We start from the raw sequence: 24704 nt of genomic DNA on the forward strand, positions 1-24704 counted from the left end.
CGATGGCTTGGCATGGTGGTCAGCACTCATAGCAAGTGAGTAATTCTGCTACATACAGGCGATTTGCCAGAATTACGTTTTTTTTTTGTCACCACGACATTGCATCAAAATGCAATAATGGGAGATTAAAAAGATCGTATTTGCACCAAAATGGTATCATTAAAAACGTCAGCTCGGCGTGCAAAAAATAAGCCCTCACCCAACCAGAGATCACGAAAAAATAGAGAAGCTACGGGAAATGGCGTATTTTTTTTTGTTTAATAGTTTTTAGTATTTAGTGAACATAGTAAAAAAGCAAAAACAAAAAACTGTGGGATTGCACTTTTTTTTTGCAATTTCACCGCACTTGTATTTTGTTTCCCACCATTTTCCAGTACATAAGTTAAAACCAATGGTGTCGTTCAAAAGTACAACTCGTCCCGCAAAAATCAAGCCCTCACATGGCCATATTGACTGAAAAATAAAAGAAGTATGGCTCTGGGAAGAAGGGAAGCACAAAAGCAAAAACGAAAATACCTCCAGCTCATGAAGGGGTTAAAGAACTTCTATCAAAATTTGTATCCTCAAAATATTCCAAGCATATTATAGTGTAGTGTGTATTCACATTTTGTCCTTCTACACAGTTAATTCTTCTGTTTTCCATTAGGTCGATAACCACACGTGATTAAAAACCGACTAGCTGAATCCTTCTAAGCTCTATGTAGAAACAGAAGGTCTATTTTCCCTGTACGAGTCATGAGCCACTGAAAATGTAATTGGTAGGGAGAGGAGTTGAGGAGGGGAATGATACATGCAGGGACAAGAGACTTCTTGTTTATACATGGAACAGAGAAAAGAGAAGGATTAACTAGGTAGAAAGGCAAAATAAGCAATTGTAAGTACAAAGTGCTATATAATAGGATGACTGCAATACATTAAGAGGATAAAATTTGATGGGAGGTGTGCTTCTTAAAGTGAATGAACACTTCTGAACTACCCAATCTAACAAGGATTTTCATCATAAATTTTTTTTTTTTACTCTTATTCTTTTGTTCCCTTGAAAAAAAATCCTCCAATAAACTTACTTGTAGATTCTAAAGGAGCAGGACGAGAAAGAGAAATGTCTCCATTGTTTGCAGGTCCCATTTTCTTAACAGCTCTCCTTTTACCTTGAGTAAAGGAAAGAAATCATCATCAATGTAGTTCCACAAACAACAAAATCTGGCATTCTTATTCACTGGCTTCACTACTAAATGACAACATCATACTATACACATTTCTAACAGAAACCAGTCATCAGATCCCAAAAAGAGTCAGTCGATTTGCGGTTGACTGTTTATGCCACAGTAACTGGTTTCCTTCTAAATCATTTGTGACTAGATAAAATTTTCATAGCAGAGAGTGTCTGGAAGTCCATTATTAGAAAGCAGTTCCTGACACTTTGTGTGTCACACTCCCCTTGAGAAAGCATAACAGCGAAACGTGCGTTGGGGCACTGATGGCTATGTGTGGGGTCCATTAACGTCAATATGGGTAACATTATATTACATCAATGTATAGTAACTAACTACAGTTAGTTATAACAAATTATAATGATTATATCTACAGTTGTGGCCAAAAGTATTGACACCCCTGCAATTCTGTCAGATAATACTCAGTTTCTTCCTGAAAATGATTGCAAACACAAATTCTTTGGTATTATTATCTTCATTTAATTTGTCTTAAATGAAAAAACACAAGAGAATGAAGCAAAAAGCAAAACATTGATCATTTCACACAAAACTCCAAAAATGGGCCAGACAAAAGTATTGGCACCCTCAGCCTAATACTTGGTTGCACAACCTTTAGCCAAAATAACTGCGACCAACCGCTTCCGGTAACCATCAATGAGTTTCTTACAATGCTCTGCTGGAATTTTAGACCATTCTTCTTTGGCAAACTGCTCCAGGTCCCTGATATTTGAAGGGTGCCTTCTCCAAACTGCCATTTTTAGATCTCTCCACAGGTGTTCTATGGGATTCAGGTCTGGACTCATTGCTGGCCACCTTAGAAGTCTACAGTGCTTTCTCTCAAACCATTTTCTAGTGCTTTTTGAAGTGTGTTTTGGGTCATTGTCCTGCTGGAAGACCCATGACCTCTGAGGGAGACCCAGCTTTCTCACACTGGGCCCTACATTATGCTGCAAAATTTGTTGGTAGTCTTCAGACTTCATAATGCCATGCACACGGTCAAGCAGTCCAGTGCCAGAGGCAGCAAAGCAACCCCAAAACATCAGGGAACCTCCGCCATGTTTGACTGTAGGGACCGTGTTCTTTTCTTTGAATGCCTCTTTTTTCTCCTGTAAACTCTATGTTGATGCCTTTGCCCAAAAAGCTCTACTTTTGTCTCATCTGACCAGAGAACATTCTTCCAAAACGTTTTAGCCTTTTTCAGGTAAGGTTTGGCAAACTCCAGCCTGGCTTTTTTATGTCTCGGGGTAAGAAGTGGGGTCTTCCTGGGTCTCCTACCATACAGGTTTGGATGTTAGTCGAGGTTCTTTATGAAACATCCGCACAATCTGGCGGTGAAATCTCTTGTCAATTTTTCTTTTCCGTCCACATCTAGGGAGGTTAGCCACAGTGCCATGGGCTTTAGGCTAAGTGCACACGTTGCAGAAAATTTCTGCACAAAAACCTGAATCCCTTCCTAGAAACCGCATCTATTTTTCCGCGGCGGTTTTTGTGCGTTTTTTGCACGGTTTTGATGCGTTTTTGATGCGTTTTTTACCGCAGCGGTTTCTAAAAGCATGGGAGAAGCCTAAACAGCGGAAAAAAACGCAAAATTAATGTGCATGCTGCGGTTTTTACCGCGATGCGGTTTTTTCGCGGTAAAAAACGCATCAATGTGCACAAAAAGTGCAAAATGCATAGAAATGACTGTGCACCTTATTTTTAGCGGTTTTATAGTGAAAACCGCGGTAAAAACCGCTAAAAAAACGCTGTGTGTGAACACAGCCTTAAACTTCTTGATGACACTGCGCAAGGTAGACACAGGAACAGTCAGGTCTTTGGAGATGGACTTGTAGCCTAGAGATTGCTCGTGCTTCCTCACAATTTGGTCTCTCAAGTCCTCAGACAGTTCTTTGGTCTTCTTTCTTTTCTCCATGCTGAATGTGGTACACATAAGATCACAGGACAGAGGCTGAGTCAACTTTAATCCATGTCAACTGGCTGCAAGTGTGATTTAGTTATTGCCAACACCTGTTAGGTGCCACAGGTAAGGTACAGGTGCTGTTAACTACACAAATTAGAGAAGCATCACATGATTTTTCGAACAGTGCCAATACTTTTGTCCACCCTCTTTTTTATGTTTGGTGTGGAATTATATCCAATTTGGCTTTAGGACAATTCTTTTTGTGTTTTTTCATTTAAGACAAATTAAATGAAGATAACACCAAAGAATTTGTGTTTGCAATCATTTTCAGGAAGAAACTGAGTATTATCTGACAGAATTGCAGGGGTGTCAATACTTTTGGCCACAACTGTATGTATGTATATATATATATATATATATATATATATATATATATATATATAAAGCTGAGTGTATAGCCCCGCCCACTCCGCATAGCCACATTCACTATAATATCCCACATCATTCCGTCAGCCAGAGTACCGGACTACTACCCCTAATATCTCACATCACCCTGTTAAAGCCACCGGACTGCTATCCCTAATATCCCACATCATCCCATCAGCCAGAACCACCGGACAACTACCACTAATATCCCACATCATCCCGTCACATCCGCCGGACTACTACCCCTAATATCCCACATCATCCTGTCAGCCAGAGCCACCGGACAACTACCACTAATATCCCATATCATCCCGTCACAGCCGCTGGAATACTACCCCTAATATCCCACATCATCCCGTCAGAGCCACTGGACTGCTACCCCTAATATCCCACATCATCCCATCAGCCAGAGGCACCAGACTACTACCCCTAACATCCCGCATCATCCTGTCAGCCAGAGCCACTGGACTACTCCCACTAATATCCCGCATCATCCCGTCAGCCAGAGCCACCGGACTACTATCCCTAATATCCCACATCATCCCATCAGCTTGGGGTCAGAACCAGAGCGCTGAGTGTAATGGTCCTAACTTCCATACCGGGGATCCCTTTAAGAGAGGCCTGGCGTCAGAACCAGAGCGCTGAGTGGATTTGCCCTGACTTGCATGCCAATGATAGAACCCTGGGGTCAGAATCAGAGTGCTGAGGGATTTGCCCTAACTTCCGTACAGGAGATCCCTTTACGAGAGCCTGGGGTCAGTACCAGAGCATTTGAAGGCAATTGCCCTGACTTCCATACAGAGGATCCCTTTAAGAGAGGCCTGGGGTCAGAACCAATGCACTGGATGGATTTGCCCTGGCTTCCTTACTGGAGATCCCTTTAAGAAAGGCCTGAGGTCAGTACCAAAAGTACATTTGCCCTAACTTGCATACCATTGATCCACGGAAGGGGGGGGGATTCATTTCTGTTATGTGCTCTGTGCTCCTTTCTGGGGGGCAGACAATGGCTGGGAGCTTATGTTCCCGGGGATGCTAGATTCCTCCGACCATGTCAGTGTCTGCTGAGGTGTTGTCGAGTGGGAAAACATGCTCATAGCAACCAATCACAGCTCAGCTTCTTTTAAACAGCTCTGGTGAAATGAGAGATGCTTAGTGATTGGTTGCAAAGAATACTGTTGCTCATAGCAACCAATCACAGCTCAGCTTCTTTTGAACAGCTCTGGTGAAATGAAACATGCTTCGTGATTGGTTGGTGATACACACATACATACATACATTCAGTTTTATATATAGAGATTTAGAGTCCTCGTGGCTGATACCTTTTAATGGCTAACTGAAAGATGGTAACACATTGTCATCAGGCATAGAATAATGCAAATTTTGAAGAATCACATATTTATACACAACACAGCAGAGAAAAAATGCAATAGATAAGACACAGTTTTACTACAAAAAGATTCCCAATTACAATCCATTTTTCCAGACCCCCCACTACTGTGTTTTAGGCAGCCCCCAAATCTAAGAAGCATCATTGTCAGAAGCTCCCTGTCCTCTCCAATAGCTGCAGGAACATTTCCTTGCAACCAGAAAAAATGTAAAACCTGTCCATTTATAATGACCACGGACAAGATAAAGATCCCCAACTCACATCAGGACTACAAGATCCCAGGTACTTTCAGCTGCATCACATCTAATGTAGTGTACTTAATTATTTGTACTAAATGTCCACCTCGGGGGTCTGTATGTGGGGGAGACAGGGCAATAACTGAGAACAAGGATGAATTCTCATTGCCACACAATAAATGCAAAAATAATGGATCTACCTGTGGCAAAACATTTTTGTATCCCTGATCACAGCACCATTGACATTACTTGTATTAAAAGGTAACTTTAAATCTCAGAGACACAGAAAGTCTGGGAATATAAACTTATGACAACCTTTGACACACTCTGTGCAGGAATGAATGTGTTGCATGGATTTATGTCTTTTTACATCAATTAAGGAATTTGCTCCTCAGACCTTTTGGGGGCATCACAACACAGAACCATACCCCAATCAGAGGGACAATAAAACTTTCACACTCTTTATCCATGAACTGTTCCAATATTTACGGCCACAACTGTTTATCCCTCTCCCATAATGGTAGTTCTGCTTCACGTCACTTTTCTTTATCCATTGCGTTATTTCTGTGCTGTTTTGTGCATAAATATGTGATTCTTCAGATTTTGCATTATTCTATGCCTGATGAAGAGACCTGAGTAGTCTCGAAAGCTTGCAATTTGTTACCATCTTTCAGATAGTCATTAAAAAGGTACCAAACACTGACGACTCGCAATTCTAAATATTTTTCTACCTACTGGCTAACATGGTACAAAGATATTGTATCATATGGATTGATTCATTTATGTTTTTTATGCACCATTTTAAATTTGAACATTCCGTAATCAGTAATTTACATTTTTTTTTTTACAATGATAAGGACACTATTTTTTACTCTTAAGGCCCTTTTACATTTAGTGATGCACCAGCGATCCCGACCACGATACGACCCCTGTCAGGATCGCTGGTGCATCGCTAAATGATCGCTAGTGAGCTGCCACACAGGCAGATCTCACAGCGATGCAGCAGCGATACTCACCTTTCAGACGCGGCGATCCTGACGTCCTCCCGCCCGCGTCCATGCGTCACTCGTCGGCGCCAGCAGGAAGCACCCGACGAGAAATGGAGCCGGCCAATCTCGCGCGATCAGGGGAGCCGGTCGGAGGTAAGTATCACACATAGCGATATCGCTAGCAATATCGCTATAACGTCCTTTTTGGAAGTGCATTGAGCAGCAAGGTGGTGTGCTGGTAAAAGGGGAAAAAAAAAAAAAATTCTTTTAAACCTTCTGCCTGAGCGAGTGTGAACGAGCTGAGTGTGACCTGAGCGTAAGTGCGAACTGTGGTAAGTGTGTGACTTGAGATTCAGTGAAGAGGTGTTTGGAAAAACCTATAACAAATACCTGTGTGAGTTGCTGAATTGTAGGTTGCTGAGTGCTTTCTACTGTTCAATTTTTGGGGGGCTTGTTTAACCTATTTTTTTTTCTCTCTCTAATCTTTAATCTCTTATTTTACTATCTGTGTTTTTAAGGGTTAACTATATTGCATTTAAATCTTGAGATGTAACTATATTCACAAGGGATTAATTAAGGGTGGGAGTTCATACAGTAATTAAGGGTTTATAAGGGGCAGCTGGTTGGGGTTTAACACCTTTTGGAAGTACATTGAGCAGCAAGGTGGTGTGCTGGTAAAAGGGGGAAAAAAAAAAAAATCTTTTAAATCTTCTGCCTGAGCGAGGGTGAACAAGCTGAGTGTGACCTGAGCGTAAGTGCGAACTGTTGTAAGTGTGTGACTTGAGATTCAGTGACTTTGGATTCAGGGAGTTTCCAAGGGAGGTATTACTGAATTAGTTATATTTTATTAATACTTTTTATTTTATTTTTGCTTATCTTTCCTGTCTGGTGCAATCTCCATTAGGATGTGCTCCACTATTGCCAATGCCATCCAGTGCACGTCTTGCCGCATGTATGAAATCCTTGAACAGCCGGTTGAGGGTGCATACTGCTGTGCAAGATGTGAGCACGTTGTGCATTTGGAAGCCCAGATACTGGATCTAAATGTGCAGCTGGCAACACTGAGATCCATAGACAATATGGAAAGGAGTCTTCTGCTCACTGAGCAGACGCTCAATGGGATAGATGGGGGGGGATGCTAGGTTGGAGCTGCAGGACAATGAAGCAGCTAGCTGGGTGACAGTTAGAAGACAGGGTAGAGGGAAGAGCACCAGGGAGGCTAGTCCTGATCTGGCACACCCCAATAAGTTTGCTAAGTTGGCAGATGAGGGGAGTGTTAGTGCAGGAGTAGCACTGCTGCAGCAAGGCATGTCCTCTGAAAGCCGGAGGAGTGTCTGCTCCAGCAAGGGGGAAATAGGAGAGCAGGGCAGGCCAGACAGGTTCTGGTAGTGGGAGACTCAATTATTAGGGGAACAGATACAGCAATCTGTCACAAAGACAGGGATCGTCGAACGGTGTGCTGCCTACCTGGTGCTCGAGTCCGACACATTGCTGATCGGGTTGACAGATTACTGGGAGGGGCTGGTGAGGATCCAGCGGTCATGGTGCACATTGGCACAAATGACAAAGTTAGAGGTAGGTGGAAGGTCCTTAAAGATGATTTCAGGGAATTAGGCTGTAAGCTTAAAGCAAGGACCTCCAAGGTGGTATTTTCGGAAATACTTCCTGTACCACGTGCCACGCTAGAGAGGCAACGGGAGATTAGGGAGGTTAATAAGTGGCTCAGGAATTGGTGTAGGAAGGAGGGGTTTGGGTTCTTGCAGAACTGGGCCGACTTCTCAGTTGGCTACAGGCTCTACGCTAGGGACGGGCTGCACCTCAATGGGGAGGGTGCAGCTGTGCTGGGGGAGAAAATGGCTAAAAGGTTGGAGGAGTGTTTAAACTAGGGACGGGGGGGGGTATTCCTTTTATAGGAGGGGAAGACAGTGCAGATAGAGACCTGGGCACAAATAATGAGATTGGGGGTGGGGGTGGCATGGGGGGTGGGGTTAGAACAGTTAATAATTTAAGAAAGAATAGAGGTACAGAGAGATACATAAAGTGCATGTATACTAATGCCAGAAGCCTCGCCAACAAGATGGAGGAATTGGAGTTAATGTTGTTGGAGCATAATTATGACATGGTGGGGATATCTAAGACATGGCTGGACGAGAGCCATGACTGGGCGGTTAATTTATAGGGCTATAGTCTGTTCAGAAATGACCGTACTAATAAACGAGGGGGAGGCGTGTGTTTATATGTAAAATCATCCTTAAAACCCATCCTTCGTGATAATATATATGAATCTAATGAAAATGTAGAGTCCCTGTGGGTAGAGATAAGGGGAGGGGGGAAAAATAATAAATTACTGATAGGGGATTGTTATAAGTCTCCAAAAATAATGGAAGCAACAGAGAATATCCTCATAAAGCAAATAGATGAAGCAGCAACTCAAGGAGAAGTCATTATTATGGGGGACTTCAACTACCATGAAATACATTGGGGAACCGAAACCTGCAGTTCCAGCAAAGGTAATAGGTTTTTGACAACTATGAGAGACAATTACCTTTCACAACTGGTTCAGGACCCAACAAGAGGGGGGGCACTGCTAGACCTAATATTAACCAACAGGCCAGACCGCATATCAAATGTAAGGGTTGGGGGTCAATTAGGTAATAGTGATCACAAATTAATAAGTTTTCATGTATCCTTTAATAAGATGTGTAGTAGAGGGGTTACAAGGACACTAAACTTCAGGAAAGCAAATTTCCCACGGATGAGAGATGATCTTGGTGCAATTAACCGGGATGATATCCTGAGACATAAAAATACACAAAGAAAATGGGAGACGTTTATTAACATTCTGAATAGGACCTGTGCATAATATATACCATATGGGAATAAACATGTGAGAAATAGGAGGAAACCACTATGGCTAAATAGAGCTGTAAGGGGTGCAATAAGAGATAAAAATAAAGCATTTAGAGAATTAAAGCTAGTAGGTAGTGATGAGGCATTAAATAAATACAGAAAATTAAATAAATTCTGTAAAAAGCAAATCAAGACAGCAAAGATTGAGACAGAGAGACTCATTGCCAGAGAAAATAAAAATAATCCCAAAATATTCTTTAACTACATAAATAGTAAGAAACTAAAAAATGATAATGTTGGCCCCCTTAAAAATAGTCTGGGTGAAATGGTGGAGGAGGATGAGGAAAAAGCCAATATGCTAAATGACTTTTTTTCAACAGTGTTTACACAAGAAAATCCCATGACGGATAACATGATCAGGGATAAAAATTGTCCATTAAATGTCACCTGCTTAACCCACCAGGAAGTACGGAGGCGTCTAAAAATCACTAAAATTGACAAATCCCCGGGCCCGGATGGGATACACCCCAGAGTACTGCAGGAATTAAACACAGTCATAGATAGACCATTATTTTTAATATTTAAAGATTCCATAATAACAGGGTCTGTACCACAGGACTGGCGTATAGCAAATGTGGTGCCAATATTCAAAAAAGGGGACAAAAACTGAACTTGGAAATTATAGGCGGGCGGCACGGTGCTCAGTCCTTGGTTCGAATCCCACCAAGGACAATATCTGCAAGGAGTTTGTATGTTCTCCCCGTGTTTGCGTGGGTTTCCTCCGGGTACTCCGGTTTCCTCCCACATTCTAAAGACATACTAATAGGGAATTTAGATTGTGAGCCCCATCGGGGACAGTGATGATAATGTGTGTGCAAACTGTAAAGCGCTGCGGAATATGTTAGCGCTATATAAAAATAAAGATTATTATTATTATTAGGCCAGTGAGTTTAACCTCAACTGTGGGTAAAATCCTGGAGGGTTTTCTAAGAGATACTATACTGGAGTATCTGGAGAAGAATAAACTTATGACCCAATATCAACATGGGTTTACAAGGGACCGTTCCTGTCAGACTAATCTGATAAGCTTTTATGAAGAGGTAAGTTCCGGACTGGACCAAGGGAATGCAGTGGACGTGGTGTATATGGACTTTTCAAAAGCTTTTGATACTGTGCCACACAAGAGGTTGATACATAAAATGAGAACAATGGGGATAGGGGAAAATATGTGTAGGTGGGTTAAGAGCTGGCTCAGGGATAGGAAACAAAGGGTGGTTATTAATGGAGCACACTCGGACTGGGTCACGGTTAGCAGTGGGGTACCACAGGGGTCAGTTTTGGGCCCGCTTCTTTTTAACATATTTATTAATGACCTTGTAAGGGGCATAGAGAGTAGAATTTCAATATTTGCAGAAGACACTAAACTCTGCAGGGTAATCAATTCAGAGGAGGACACTGGAGCGGGTGCAGAGAAGAGCGACCAAGGTTATTAGGGAACTGGGGGGTCTGCAATACCAAGACAGGTTATTACACTTGGGGTTATTTAGTTTGGAGAATCGAAGGCTTAGGGGTGATCTTATTACAATGTATAAATATATGAGGGGACAATACCAAGACCTATCTAATGATCTTTTTACTCTTAGACCTGTGACGGGGACAAGGGGGCATCCTCTACGTCTGGAGGAAAGAAGCTTTAAGCATACTAACAGACGCGGATTCTTTACTGTAAGAGCAGTGAGACTATGGAACTCTCTGCCATATGATGTTGTAATGAGTGATTCCCTACTAAAATTTAAGAAGGGACTGGATGCCTTTCTTGAAAAGTATAATATTACATGGTATATACACTAGTTTCCTTAGTGTTGCGTTGATCCAGGGAGCTAGTCTGATTGCCGTATGTGGAGTCGGGAAGGAATTTTTTTCCCCAATGTGAAGCTTACTGTTTGTCACATGGGTTTTTTTTGCCTTCCTCTGGATGAACATGTTAGGGCAAGTTAGGATAGGATGGGTTGAACTAGATGGACTTAAAGTCTCCCTTCAACCTTAATTACTATGTTACTATGTATGTCATAAAATCGGTGACGTTATAGCGATATTGCCATGTGTAAAACCCCCTTTACTCTGATCTCACCCTGCCACCTTTCTTCTTACTTGATTGATTCCTTTTCTGAAACCTCCAACATGTACCAGTGATGTTTGTTTCATGTTTGTTTAATGTGTATTCTTCAATAAATTTGTATATTTTTTTGAGTAGTGTTTTCTTGGGTAAGGATTAAGGATGACAATGTTCACGCCAGATCGTAATGAAAGCATCTCTGGAGTAAAGTGTGCCTAATTCATTAAGAGGTCGCACTCCTCCAAAAAAAAAAAAAGAAAAATTCCCTCAATCATTAGAGTACATTTCTAGACCAATTTACACCGATAAAATGATGATTAAATTGTCAAATGGACCTCATCAATTCTACAATCGGCGGCACTCGCTGGGAATGATGTAAAAATACCTAAAGTTGCAATATTTTTGAGGAACAAAGAGTTTTGCATATTTTTTGCAACGTTTTGAAGTGCTTTGCGCCATAAAACTGCATTGATGAATCAGCCCTCTGTTTATTTTATAGGGATTTAAGTGTTTAGATTGGCATTGGAGCCCGGTCACTCCAACGTGGTCCATTGGCACCCTGCGTACCTGTCATGGGTGTTGTGGGGAGGACTCCCCACAACACCCATGACAGGTTCGCAGGGTGCCAATGGGCTTATCATGGCAGCCAAAGGCGTAATGAAGGATCCTATCCATGACTGCCATTATTCATATTTACTCGTATGAAGCCTAGTAGGAAACCAGTAAGAAGGCAGAAGTATTTTGTACGTGTCATTAAATGAAGACAGATTTAAGTTCTCCGAGGGGCTAAAAAACACATAGAATAAAATATAGAAAGTTCCTGTCAGTCAGAGGAGCAGCATGATGAATGAGCATAACTTACCATCTCACTCTGTCTGACCAGATTATAACAGCACTCGGTCAAGGAGGAATAAAAGACCACTCATCTTGGCGCAGTGCACACTTACCTCAGAAGCAAGCACATAAAAATTGCAAAGGAAGTCCTCCTATGTGCAATCTCAGTGTCATATGGTCTGTCAGTATATATGCCCCTATTCTGAAAGGCCACAGAAGCTGCAACACCATTAAGCAGTAGGCACCACTAACCAGACAACACCATGAAGACCAAGGAGATCTCCAAGCAAGTCAGGGACAAAGATGTTGAGAAGTATAAGTCAGAGTTGGGTTATAAAAAATATCCCAATCTCTGATGATTCCTCGGAGCACCATCAAATCCATTATTATCAAATGGAAAGAACATGGTACCACAACAAACCGGCCAAGAGAGGGCCGCCCACCAAAAATCTAACCCCGGGCAAGGATGGCATTAATCAGAGAGACAGAAAAGAGACCAAAGGTAATCCTGAAGGAGCTGCAAAGTTCCCATGCAGAGACTGGCATATTGGTCCATACAACCACAATAAGCCGGACACTCCATAGAGTGCCTCCTGATGAAGTTCTAACGAAACAGGTGTTGGGGCGGCGGAGAGCATACAGACTGACATCGTAACTACTGATTGCATTCTAGTCTCCGACTTGTTTTTCATTAATGGCATTTCCTCTATGATTGTACCCATTTGGGACAGCTTATCTGTGACCACTATTGCACCTGATTTGTCAGGCACTCTATGTTAGGTCACAGCTGATTAAATCCTTTCAGTCTTAAGGTGGACTCCAATTATGTACTTACGTGCAGCTATTTTTTTTTTTGCTGCGTTATATGGCTGAATGGTCAATATAATTGAACTAAACACTTTAATTATTCAGTCTCTAAGCTCCCCTCTTTTTGCATAGTAGTCTCTGTTTTAATTTCCGTATATACTCGTGTATAAGCCAAGACCCCCTAATTTTGCCACAAAAAACTGGGAAAACGTATTGACTCGTATAAGCCGAGGGTGGTGCTGCACAAGGGTTAATGGTGGTCCAAAAAGTGCTCCATAGATAAATACCCCCCATAAAATGCTGCACAAGGGTTAATGGTGGTCCAAAAAGATGCTCCATAGATAAATACCCCCCATAAAATGCTGCACAAAGATTATTGGTGGTCCAAAAAGATGCTCCATAGATAAATACCCCCTACAAGAGCTACACAAGGGTTTAATGGTGGCCCAAGAAGATGCTCCATAGATAAATACCCCCATATATTGCTGCTGCAATTTAAAAAAAAAAAAAATGACGTACTCACCTCTCGTCGCTGGGGGTCAGGTGCCGGTGTACTGAGCAGGCGGGGACACCGGCGCGCTATGTGGGCCAGGTGCCGGTGTCACCGCTGGCTCAGGCCCCCGACACTGGCGATATTCACCTGTCCTCGTTTCATCGCTGCGCGCCGCTCTGTCTTCCAGGTCCTCTGCAGTGACGTTCAGCAGAGGGCGCGAACTGACTACGTCATTGCGCCCTCTGACCTGAACGTCACAGACAGAGGACGCAGAAGACAGAGCAGCGTGCGGCAGTAGAACGGGGACAGGTGAATATTGCACTGCTCCCCATCCTCCCACGTCATACTCACGCACGGTCTCTGCAGCCCCTGCTTCCAGCCTTCTCCCATGGTCTCGGCGCTGCAGAGCTTCCAGATTTCAGCGGTCACGTGGTACCACTCGATAAAGTCATGAATATGCGCATATTCATGACTTCAATGAGCGGTACCACATGACAGCTGAACGAAGGAACAGCTGGGGTGCCGAGACCATGGGGAAAGCAGGGGGTGCAGAGACCGTGTCAGGAGGGGCTGAGTATGATCTCTGACACCTGCGCTCCCCCTCCCCCACCAACCCCAGGTATATGACTCACGTATAAGCCGAGAGGGGGACTTTCAGACCAAGAAAATGGGCTGAAAATCTTGGCCTATATACGTATATACCGTATTTATCCTTGTTACACTGAACTTTAATAAGATTATTTTAGGATTATACTCAGCGAGTCTCTGTTGCTCTGTTTATGGTGGTAACATACTCCATAGAGGTGGCCTTTATGGAAGAGTAGTCAGATAAAAGCCTTTACTTACACACAAAAATTGTAAGGCTCATTTTGAGTTTGTCAAACGACATGCGGGAGACTCCCCAAATGTATGGAGGAAGGTGCTGTGGTCAGATGAGACCAAAATTTAACTTTTTGGTCACCAAAGGAAAATACTATGTCTGTCACCAAACAAACAGCTCATCACCCCAAGAACACCATCCTAATAGTGAAACATAGTGAAAGATAAATGGTGCGAAATACAGTGCTATTCTTGAGCAAAGCTTGTTTCAGTTTGTCAGTGATTTGAGACTGGGATAAAAGTTCACCTTTTAACAATATAATGACCTAAAGCATAATGCTAATGCATAATGCTAAAGCAACACTTGAGTGGTTTAAGGGAAATGTGTAATTGATTTGGAGTGGTCTAGTCAAAGTCCCAGACCTTAATCCAATTGAGAATCTGTGGTCAGACTTGAAGAATGCTGTTCACTAGAGGAAACCATCTTACTTGAAGAGCTGGAGCAGTTTTCCCTTGAGGAATGGGCAAAACTCCCAGTGGCAAGAAATGGAAAGCTCAGACACTTATCCAAAGCGACTTGCAGCTTTAATTGCTGCAAAAGGAGGCTCTACAAAGTACTGACTTTACGGGGGTGAATAGTTATGCACACTGAAGTTGTCAGTAATTTTGTCCCATTTGTTGTTTGCTTTACAATAAAAAGAAAACCAAATGTTCACAGTTGTAGGCATTTTCTTTACGTCAATTGATGCAAACACTAAAAAAAAAAGTGACATTTCAGGTTGCGAGGTAGCAAAACATGAAAAATGCCAAGCGGTTGAATACTTTTGCAACCCACTGTATATTCTATATCTATTATTGCAAGTGACCATAAACAAAGCTCCGATGCACTAAGAAGGCGCTGTCAGATGCAACAAAATAGCATAAACATGCACGTGGGCAAAGAGCTGTTACTTCAGGGCAGCGGGTAGAGAGAAGCGGATCGGTCCCCAGGGGTTTTTGAGCATGTTTTTCCCTGAAACACTGCAGCGTTTCAGTGTCAAACACAGCAGGCTGAGTTTATAAAGCCAATGGCTGATGATTCTTGTCCCCAATTCGCGGGCAGCATGTATCAGCTGTCATGTTCACTTTAAATACACTTCATGATTTATGAAAGTACAGTGGAGCGGACAAGAACCAATAAGACAATAACTTACTGTTGGACTAATTCTGTTTCTTACATTATCTTACTCTTGAGGTGCAGGGGAGGGGGACGGAGGTTTAGGAATATGGTAGGGAATGAAGATCTGTTTTAAAAGAAAACAGTTTGGTCTTGTGAACAATGTTATTGATTACGACTTAATATGTAACTTAACATATCTGAAGAACTCTTTAAAGGAAAAAAAAGTTTAGCAGCATTTTTTTCAATGAACTTTACAAAAGCTGTGTTTTTTTCTTTTTAGGGACCACATCGCTATAGAAGTGACTTTGAAAGACCTATATGTCAGAAAACCTGCAAAGAAAAACTACACCTGAAAGCGGTCAAAACCAGATTCATTTTTTTAACAAAATTTGTGCATAGGTGTATGTGTTAATACACTCACCTACCGCCGCTCTCTCCAGGATCCTGCGCTGTTCTACATCTTTTCTCAGTGACATCACCGCTCTTCAGAGTCTCTGGGTCCTGTTGCACTCTGCATAACCCGGAAATGGCTCTCACAATGTAAGTCTATGAAGGGTCGGAACGAGGTACCACAGGTTTACATTGTAACCATGAATTCAGTGTGACGCATGGAGATAGAGCGGTGATGTCACAGAGAAAAGGCGCAGAACGGCGCTGCATCTCGGAAAGCTCTGCGGTAGTTGAGTTTATTAACAAATACACACTACATTACATGCATACATACACAGATTTAGTAAAAAATATATATATATATATATATATATATATATATATATATATATATATATTATATTTGTGAGAGTGCTTTGTTAATGCGAGCTGGAAGAAAATGAAAACAATTTTATTAAAAGTTGCTTTAGCCTTAAATTTTTTTTCCATTTTTACAAGGGTTAAAGGAAAAAAATGGGCCTCAAAATTTGTTTTGCTACTTCTGACTACGCAGATACCCAATGTCATCGGACTGTTTGGGCACATGGCAGGGCTTTAGAAGGGAAGGAGTGCTATTTGACTTTTGGAATGCAAATTTGGATGGAATAAATTGTAGACACTTTTGCATTTTCAGAGGCTCTATGGAGTGAAAAGTCTTAGTTACTTACCGGTAACGGTATTTTTCGGAGCCCATGACTGCACCATGAGAGAGGGGATCCACCACCCTTCAAGGACAGAAAACCTACAAACATAAATGGGCGGCACCTCTCTCCCTCATCAGTTGGATTACAGAGCATGAGAGGACCTCCAAGGTTAGTAGAATTATACAGATTATTCCGTACACCAATTTTTCACATGTGATTACGCAAAAAAAGTGCTCACCCGCACGTGAAGTGAGGGAATACATGGGCGCGGTCATAGGCTCAAAAAAATACTGTTACCGTTATGTAACTAATTCTTTATTCGGTCTTTTATGACAGCACCATGAGAGAATTACAGAGAGGTAAGAAAATGAGGGAGGGACCACAGCCTGAAGCACCCTTCTCCCAAACGTGAGATCGGAGGAGGCACCCATATCAAGCCTATAATGCTTATACAACTTGGAAGAAGACTATGTAGCCGTCTTACATATCTGCTCAATCGACACCTCCGATCTCTCTGCCCAGGAAGTCGCCATGGCTCGTGTAGAGTGAACCTTCAGACCCTCTGGAACTGCCTTTACCACTTGTTGTATAGGCTAAAGAAATCGCTTCCCTCATCCATCTAGCTAAAGTGCATTTTGAAACCTTAAGCCCCCCTTCCTAGCCCTCTGAAAGCACACAAATAAAGAGTGATCCCTTTTCCAAGGGTCAGTCACAAACATATCTGAGTAGGCATCCCCTGACATCTAGTGAATGGAGTCTCTCTTCCTTCTGATTCCCTGGGTTGGCACAGAAGGAAGGAAAAAATAACTATCTCCTGCAGTCTGTGAAATTTAGAGGCTACTTTTGGTAGATAAGACAGATCCAGCTTCAAGAAAACCCTATCTTCCAGGAACTGGGTATATGGTGGAAGCCTGGAAAGCGCCTGAATGTCACTAACCCTATGGGCTGATGCTAATGCAACAAGAAGGGCCGTCTTGGGGGCATAGCTATGCAGCTGAGAAAGGACGCGTCTTAAGAGAGCTCCTGCAATTATCCTGCTCTGTAGACCCCTTTTAACGAGATATATTCACCGGCTTCGGGACCCCCACGACGTCTTTGGGTTCCTGTGGGAGGACGCTGTGAGGCTCTGGTGAGCTGGGAGCTGAGGCGGCCCAGGTGGATGGCAGGGCCTGTGTGAGGCGGTGGCCATCTTCTAAGGCACGCGCTCTGACAGGGGGATATGCGGCTCCAGCCCTCATCACTGCAGCGCTGCTCGGGAGGTGAGCACATATCCTGGGGATCCGAGGACGCGTGGTGAGTGCTCTGGAAAATTGGGCCCCGCGCTCCCCCATTGACAAGACACCTAACCCGTCGGTATCATTACTTCAGGGGACCCCGGACCTACCCTCCTGCTGCTGGCTGTCTCTGCGGGCGCTGTGGATCCTCCTGGCTGCACAAAATCCTGGTAATAACCCAGCACTTTTTATAATCCCTGCAATTTTAAACAGCCCGTCTACTTTGAGTTGTTTTCAGGACATAAATACTACATAATAGCCTTGCTGTGTTTATGACTGGGAGTGAGAAATCCCCATAGGATATAATTTCAGCCACCCTGCTGTGCCACATCATTGTTTATCATGAATCGCCCCAGGGGGTCAGGAGCTGCCAAAAAATTGAGAGTTTGCCAGAACTGATTCGTCTGACGGTGCACGATCCCTCAGAAATAATTCCTCACAGGCTCAGCGTAAAAACCATCCCTCTAAGGGTGAGGAGGGGAGTGAGCAGGAAGAATTGACCCTCAAACAGGCGTCCAAACAGTTAATGCAGGCCCTATCCTTAACCAGAACATCCCTGACTGGGAAAATAGAGGATGTGTGTACTGAGGTGGGGAGCCTTCGGTAGGATATGCAGGCCATGAGGGGGAGCATTACGGAAGTGGAGACAAGAGTGTCCCAGATAGAGGATACCATTACACTTATGGAGGCCAAGCTAACAAAAGTGGCAGGCTCTATAAACGCCTGGAAGCAAAAAGCAGACGACCTAGAGAATAGACTGCGTCGAAATAAAATCCAAGTCATTGGTCTGCCAGAACGCTCGGAGGGTCAGCAACCTGAGCAATTCCTGGAAGGCTGGCTTAAAGCTTCTCTGGGAGATGAATTCTCTCCAACGTTCTCCGTAGAAAGGGCTCACAGGGTCCCTACAAAACCCCTTCCTCCGGGAGCCCCACCTAGACCTTTCCTGGCACGTCTCTTCAACTGTAAGGATAGAGATGCTATTCTACGCTTGGCATGGCAAAAAAGCCCTATTAAGTTCAACAATGCCATGATCCCGATTTTTCCGAAATTTCTCTATGGAACTCCAGAAACAGCGGGCACAGTTCATGGAAATTAAGAAACAACTTAGAGAAAAGAATGTTAAATATTCAATGATTTATCCTGCTTAACTCCGAATTGTCCACGAAGGTTCTTCCATATTCTTTATGGATCCAGCGGACACGGCTGAATGGATACGGTCCCATAAGGGGTCAAGAGCAAAGGAATCCCAATATGCCCATTGTCAAGCAGAACTCTTTTACTAATGGTATGACTGGAGCTATTTCCGCAGGCGTCCAGTTTACCAACAATACCGGACACTGAGTTCAGTGATGGTATCCCCTTGTTTATTTTATGATGGGAGCACAGGACTTTGCTCCTATATTGTTTGGTTCTTGCGCTGTTCTTTCACATTGGTTTTATTTGTTTTGTAGTTTAGGAACTTGGAATGAGTCATATGTCTCCGAATAAGATCGAATGATACTTATTGTTCCATGTTTCTTTGTTAATAGGTTTACCACTTGTGTAATAGTATTAAGGGCCTGTCACACTAAGCGATATCGCTAGCAATATCGCTATAACGTCACTGGTTTTTGTGACGTTATAGCGATATTGCTAGCGATATCGCTATGTCTGATACTTACCTCTGATCGCTCCCCCGCTGGTTATCGCTGATCGCGCGAGAACGTCCAGGACTGTTTCTCATCGTCAGCTTCCTGCTGGGGCTTCCTGCTGTGGAGACGAGGACGTCAGGATCGCCTCGTCTGACAGGTAAGTAGCGAGCCCCGACCCCTGCGATGTCGCTGGTGAGATCTGCCTGTGTGGCAGCTCACTAGCGACCACTTAGCGATGTACCAGCGATCCTGACGCGTCATATCGCTGGTCGGGATCGCTGGTACATCACTAAGTGTGACAGTACCTTAAGGGCTTATATAATTTAAACTGACTTAAAGGGCCACTTAATATGGTGGTAATGGTGGTTTCCGAAAGGAGCCACCCCTTGGCTGGGTCCTTCCCTGGAGGAAGATCTGGCTGGTCCCGTGTTTGAGACTCTTAAATGAGGCTCCACGGACTTTATTTGCATATTCGTATTTCCCAGGGAGCATTGCACCTAGGATTTCACTGATTGAGCGCCTTTGCCGGCTGCCGCAGTGTTTTCTTTGACTGGTCTCCCTGAGGTCAGTGAATGTTTTGTGATATATAATTTAAATGGCATAAATATTTCATAGTATACAGCTTATTGTCCTTTACAAATACTCGGTAAGTTACGCATGTATTACCTTAGATATAAGAGTGCACATTTTGTTCTATGTTTAATAATATATGTGAGCCCTGTATCATGCTTACTACTGTATGCAAATATGTATACTGTACATTTTGTTTTGTGGTTAATAAACAAACTTAAAAAAAAAAAAAAGAAAGGCCGTCTTAAGGGAAAGCACTTTTATTGGAGCTGAATCAATAGGCTCGAAGGGAGATTGTCAACGCTGTTAGAACTAGGTTTAGATCCAAAGGTATTATTCTCTCCTTAAGGAAGGACCTAGAATAGCCGATGCTCTAATTAACCTAGGCACCCAATAATTGCCAGCCAGATCACAATTATATAGGGCCCCCAGAGCAGATACCTGGACTTTGAGGGTGTCCGTGGATAGTCCCATCTCTAGGCCCTTTTGTAGGAATTCCAGAACTTGTCCTATTTGAGCCTCTCCCACAATCTCTGCATTAGAGGCCGATAGAAACTTATTCCAGGTTCTGGCATATATCTTTGTTGTGGATACTTTAATACTCTGAAGTAGAGTGCTCACTATATTGTGAGAAAACCCTTTCCCTATCAACAGCGCCCTCTCAAATTCCACGCTGTCCAATGTAGACTGGACACTCATGGATGGAAGATTGGTCCTTGGGAGAGGAGATCTGGGAGTTCCGGAACAACCCATGGATTGGCGACGGACATCGTCCGCAGCCAGAAAAAACATGGCCTTTTGGGCCAAAAGGAGGCGATTAAGATAGCTTGTGCCCTATCCTCGTGGATCTTTCTCAAAACCAATGGAATCAGGGCTATTGAGGGAAAAGCATATGCCAGACTGAAGTCCCATAATAATAATAATAATAATAATAATAATAAATGTTATTTCTATAGCGCCGACAAATTCCGCAAGACTTTACATTTCAGAGGGGACTTGTACAGACGATAGACATTACAGCATAACAATAATCACATAGATCGTAACAGATACCAAGAGGAATGAGGGTCCTGCTCGCAAGCTTACAATCTATGAGGAAAAAAGGTAGACACGAAAGGTGGGTGGTAACAATTGCCCTGATTGTTTGGACCAGCCATAATGTTAAGTGTGTAACAGTACAGACACAGAGGGCTAATGGATGCATAAAGCATGTGGGAACATGATGCGGGGAACCTGGTTATAGTAAAACTTTTGGCTGTGCCACACAGGGATAGTTAAGTTAAAGTGTTGAGGCGGTAGGCCAGTCTGTATAAATGCGTTTTCAGGGCGCGCTTAAAATTGTAGGAATTGGGGACTAATCGTATTGACATGGGAAGTGCATTCCAAAGAATTGGCACAGCACGTGTACAGTCTTGGAGACGGGAGTGGGAGGTTCTGATCATTGAGTATGCTAACCTCAGGTCATTAGCAGAACGGAGGGCACGGGTAGGGTAGTAGACCGAAAGGAGGGAGGAGATGTAGGGTGGTGCTGAGCCATGGAGAGCTTTGTGGGTGAGGGTAATAAGTTTGTACTGGATTCTGGAGTGGATGGGTAGCCAGTGTAATGACTGGCACAAGTGAGAGGCATCGGTGTAACGAACGGTGAGGAATATGATCCTGACTGCAGAATTCAAAACAGAGTGGAGGGGAGAGAGTTTGGTAAGAGGGAGACCGATTAGATGAGAGTTACAATAGTCCAGACGAGAATGAATAAAGCCCCTGTTACACTAAACGATGTCCCAGCGATCCCACCAATGATCCGACGTGATGGGACCGCTGGGACATCGTTAGACAGCCCCAGCGATCAGGACCAGCGACGCTGGTTACTAATGTAAACATCGGGTATCCAGGAGCAGCGCGACTCCTGGATACCCGCTGTTTACCTTGGAAACCGGCGTACACGCTGGTTTCCAAGGTAAACGTCGGGTATCTAGGAGCCGCGCGACTCCTGGATACCCGACGTTTACCTTGGAAACCAGCGTGTACGGAGGTTTCCAAGGTAAACAGCAGGTATCCAGGAGCCGCGGCTCCTGGATACCCGACGTTTACATTAGCAACCAGCGTCGCTGATCGCTGGTCTCTCGCTGCCATACGCAGCGATGCGCGCTGGGCAGTGGGAGACCAACGATCGAAAAACGGCCCAGGCCGCTCGAGCACGATTAGTAATAACAGGCAGGGGGGCCGGTCGCTGATCCCCGTCACACACAGCGATCTTGCTGGCGAGATCGCTGATTTGTCACAAAATCAGGGATCTCGCTAGCGAGATCGCTAGTGTGACGGGGCCTTAAGAGAAACAGTAAGAGTTTTTGCGTAGTCAAAAGTAAGAAAAAGTCGAATTCTAGAATTGTTTTTGAGGTGCAGATAACAAGAGCGAGCCAGTGATCGGATGTGGGGGGCAAAGGAAAGCTCGGAGTCAAGTATGACCCCAAGACAGCGGCCATGGAATCATCAGAGCATCTTCTCCTTGTGGACCTTCTCTGGGGTCTAGAGAACAGAACCAATGCACCCTCTTGTTCCCCCAGGTGGCATGAGGTCTATGTCTGGACATCCCCAAAGCTGCACAATTTGGTTGAAGACCACCCAGTCTCCCTGCCCAAGTTGGTTGCAGCTTAGGAAGTCCGCCTTGATGTTTTCCTCTTATGTGCAGAGCGATTAACGAGAGCAGATGAGCTTTGGCTATTTGGCATATAAGATCCACCACTTCCATTAAAGGCCTGGACTGAGCTCCCCTTGGTGGTTCATGTAGGCCACTTCACCTGATTGTCGCAAAAGGATTCTTACCTGCTGAACCTGTAGGGACATAAGAAGCAGTCTTATTGCCAGCTCCACAGCCAATAACTTTCAGGTTAGATGAACCACTAATCTCAATCCCTGTCCACATACCCTGGACCATCACCTCCCCAAGAGAGGCCCCCAACTCCGTAGAGACAATCTGGGAAATATGGTTCACCCAGGGAACCCCTCTGGACAAGTTTGACAAATTTAACCACCAAAGCAGGGATTGTATTATAGAGGGGGACTAAGAGACCCTTCCTTCTAAGCACCCTCTGAGCAAATTGTCGTTATATAACAGTTCCAAATGTAAGGTCCTAGTATGGAATTGGGCCCACTAGACAGCCGGAATACAGGAAGTGAGCAACCCTAAAAGGGACATCACACTCTTAAGGGACATAGAGGGATTGTTCACTGCCTTCAAAACTTGATGTTGAATACCCTCTAATTTAGGAATAGGTTTAGCGTGCACTCGGTCTTATTATGAACGAGGTGCTGGTGTAACGGACCTGGTGGTCCCAATATAGAGTAATTATATAGTTCACCGCACACTCTTGTGGATTATCATGCCAAATAGTTTAAATTTTATTAACACACAATCTGGGAGCGTAACAGAATAATGCAATGGAAGCGATATAAAGAACGTTTCGGCTCCACCGGAGCCTTTATCATACAATCACTTAATCCAGTGCCATACAAGAGAAGGGTATAGAGAAGAGGGATGAAAATCCCTGTGGTGTCACAGAGACTAGTCATATGCTAAAATCCTTATAAAGGTGCCAGATCACCATCAATGGCTAGTGGGGACCTGCAGGGGTTGCTGTCTAAAGCAGCGCTCCCGCGCCTGGCTGACACACCGACTCAGCCAGGCGATTGTATGATAAAGGCTCCGGTGGAGCCGAAACGTTCTTTATATCGCTTCCATTGCATTATTCTGTTACGCTCCCAGATTGTGTGTTAATAAAATGTAAACTATTTGGCATGATAATCCACAAGAGTGTGCGGTGAACTATATAATTACTCTACCCTCTAATTTAGGCACCAGTAGCCAACACTCCTGAGTCTTGGAGTCCAGCACGAGACCCAGGAATTCCTGCACCCTCAGGGGCTGCAAATGTGACTTTTTAAAGGTTCAAAAGCCACCCCAACCCTTCTAGAGTGGACACTGTACCCTCCAACTGTCTAGTGCAATGAAGGACCGAATTGCCTACTATTAAGAAGTCATCCAAACAGGGGACAATCATGACATTTTGTTCATGGAGATGTGCCATGACCTCTGCGACCACCTCGGCAAACACCCGTGTGGCAATGGCGAGACCAAACGGGAAGGCTTTAAACTGTTAATGTCTAACCGTACCCCTTAATGACACAGCCACTCTAAGAAATGGCTGGTGATCTGCGTGTATAGGTATGTGGTAGTATGCGTCCTTGAGATCCAACACTGCCATCAAACAAATTTTTAAAGAGCAATTTTATTGCCAACCTACCAAACTCCATCTTAAAGGGACGCACTATCAGGAACTTGTTCAGACCTCTCAGATAATGGCCCGAAGGGAAATGTCCGGTATCTTAATCAAAAAGAGGGTGGGGGTGATAGAACTCCTTGCCTATTTCTTTGCGCCATAGTTCCAAGACTGCTGACTGTAGGGTCTGCTGTTCTGCAGATGAGGAACGAGTGGGAGTTGTCATGAATTTGTCCTGCGGTATTGAATGGAACTCCAGCCTTAGTACCGATCTAAATCAGATTATGGATCCAGCTACTATTCGTTATCCCTGACCAGGCCGGGTAGAAGACAGACAGCCTTCCCCCTACCTGGGCCGGCAGTCATTGGGGTGGTTTCCTGCGATATCTGGAGGAGCCAAACATGCACCCACTACCTTTTCTTTTCCTGACGTACCATCTACTTTCCACGGCTGAATCTTCTCCTGTTGAAGGAAGGTCCGTAGGAAGCGTCCGACAGGTTAGGAAACTTCTTTTTATTGTCCCCCACCTTTTCCAGAAATCCATCCAACACCGGCCCGAACAATTGTCCCCCTTCACAAGGAAAGGTGCAAAGCTTCGACCTGGTCTGGATGTCCCCTGGCCAACACTTTATCCATAAAGCTTAGAAAGGGCCA

At 43.9% G+C, this 24704-nt stretch overlaps 1 protein-coding gene across 1 annotated transcript in view; it reads right to left on the reverse strand.

The window, feature by feature from the left end:
• Positions 1 to 24704, reverse strand: part of L3MBTL2 (L3MBTL histone methyl-lysine binding protein 2) — a 308748-nt gene that overhangs the window by 58193 nt on the left and 225851 nt on the right. The window contains 1 exon segment of the mRNA XM_073572982.1: positions 1065 to 1148. Coding sequence (XP_073429083.1) covers positions 1065 to 1148 — 84 coding nt within the window.

This window comes from Dendrobates tinctorius, unplaced genomic scaffold (genome assembly GCF_039654945.1).
Source record: "Dendrobates tinctorius isolate UK_male_01 unplaced genomic scaffold, ASM3965494v1 ptg000033l, whole genome shotgun sequence".
In the NCBI taxonomy this organism is placed as follows: domain Eukaryota; kingdom Metazoa; phylum Chordata; class Amphibia; order Anura; family Dendrobatidae; genus Dendrobates; species Dendrobates tinctorius.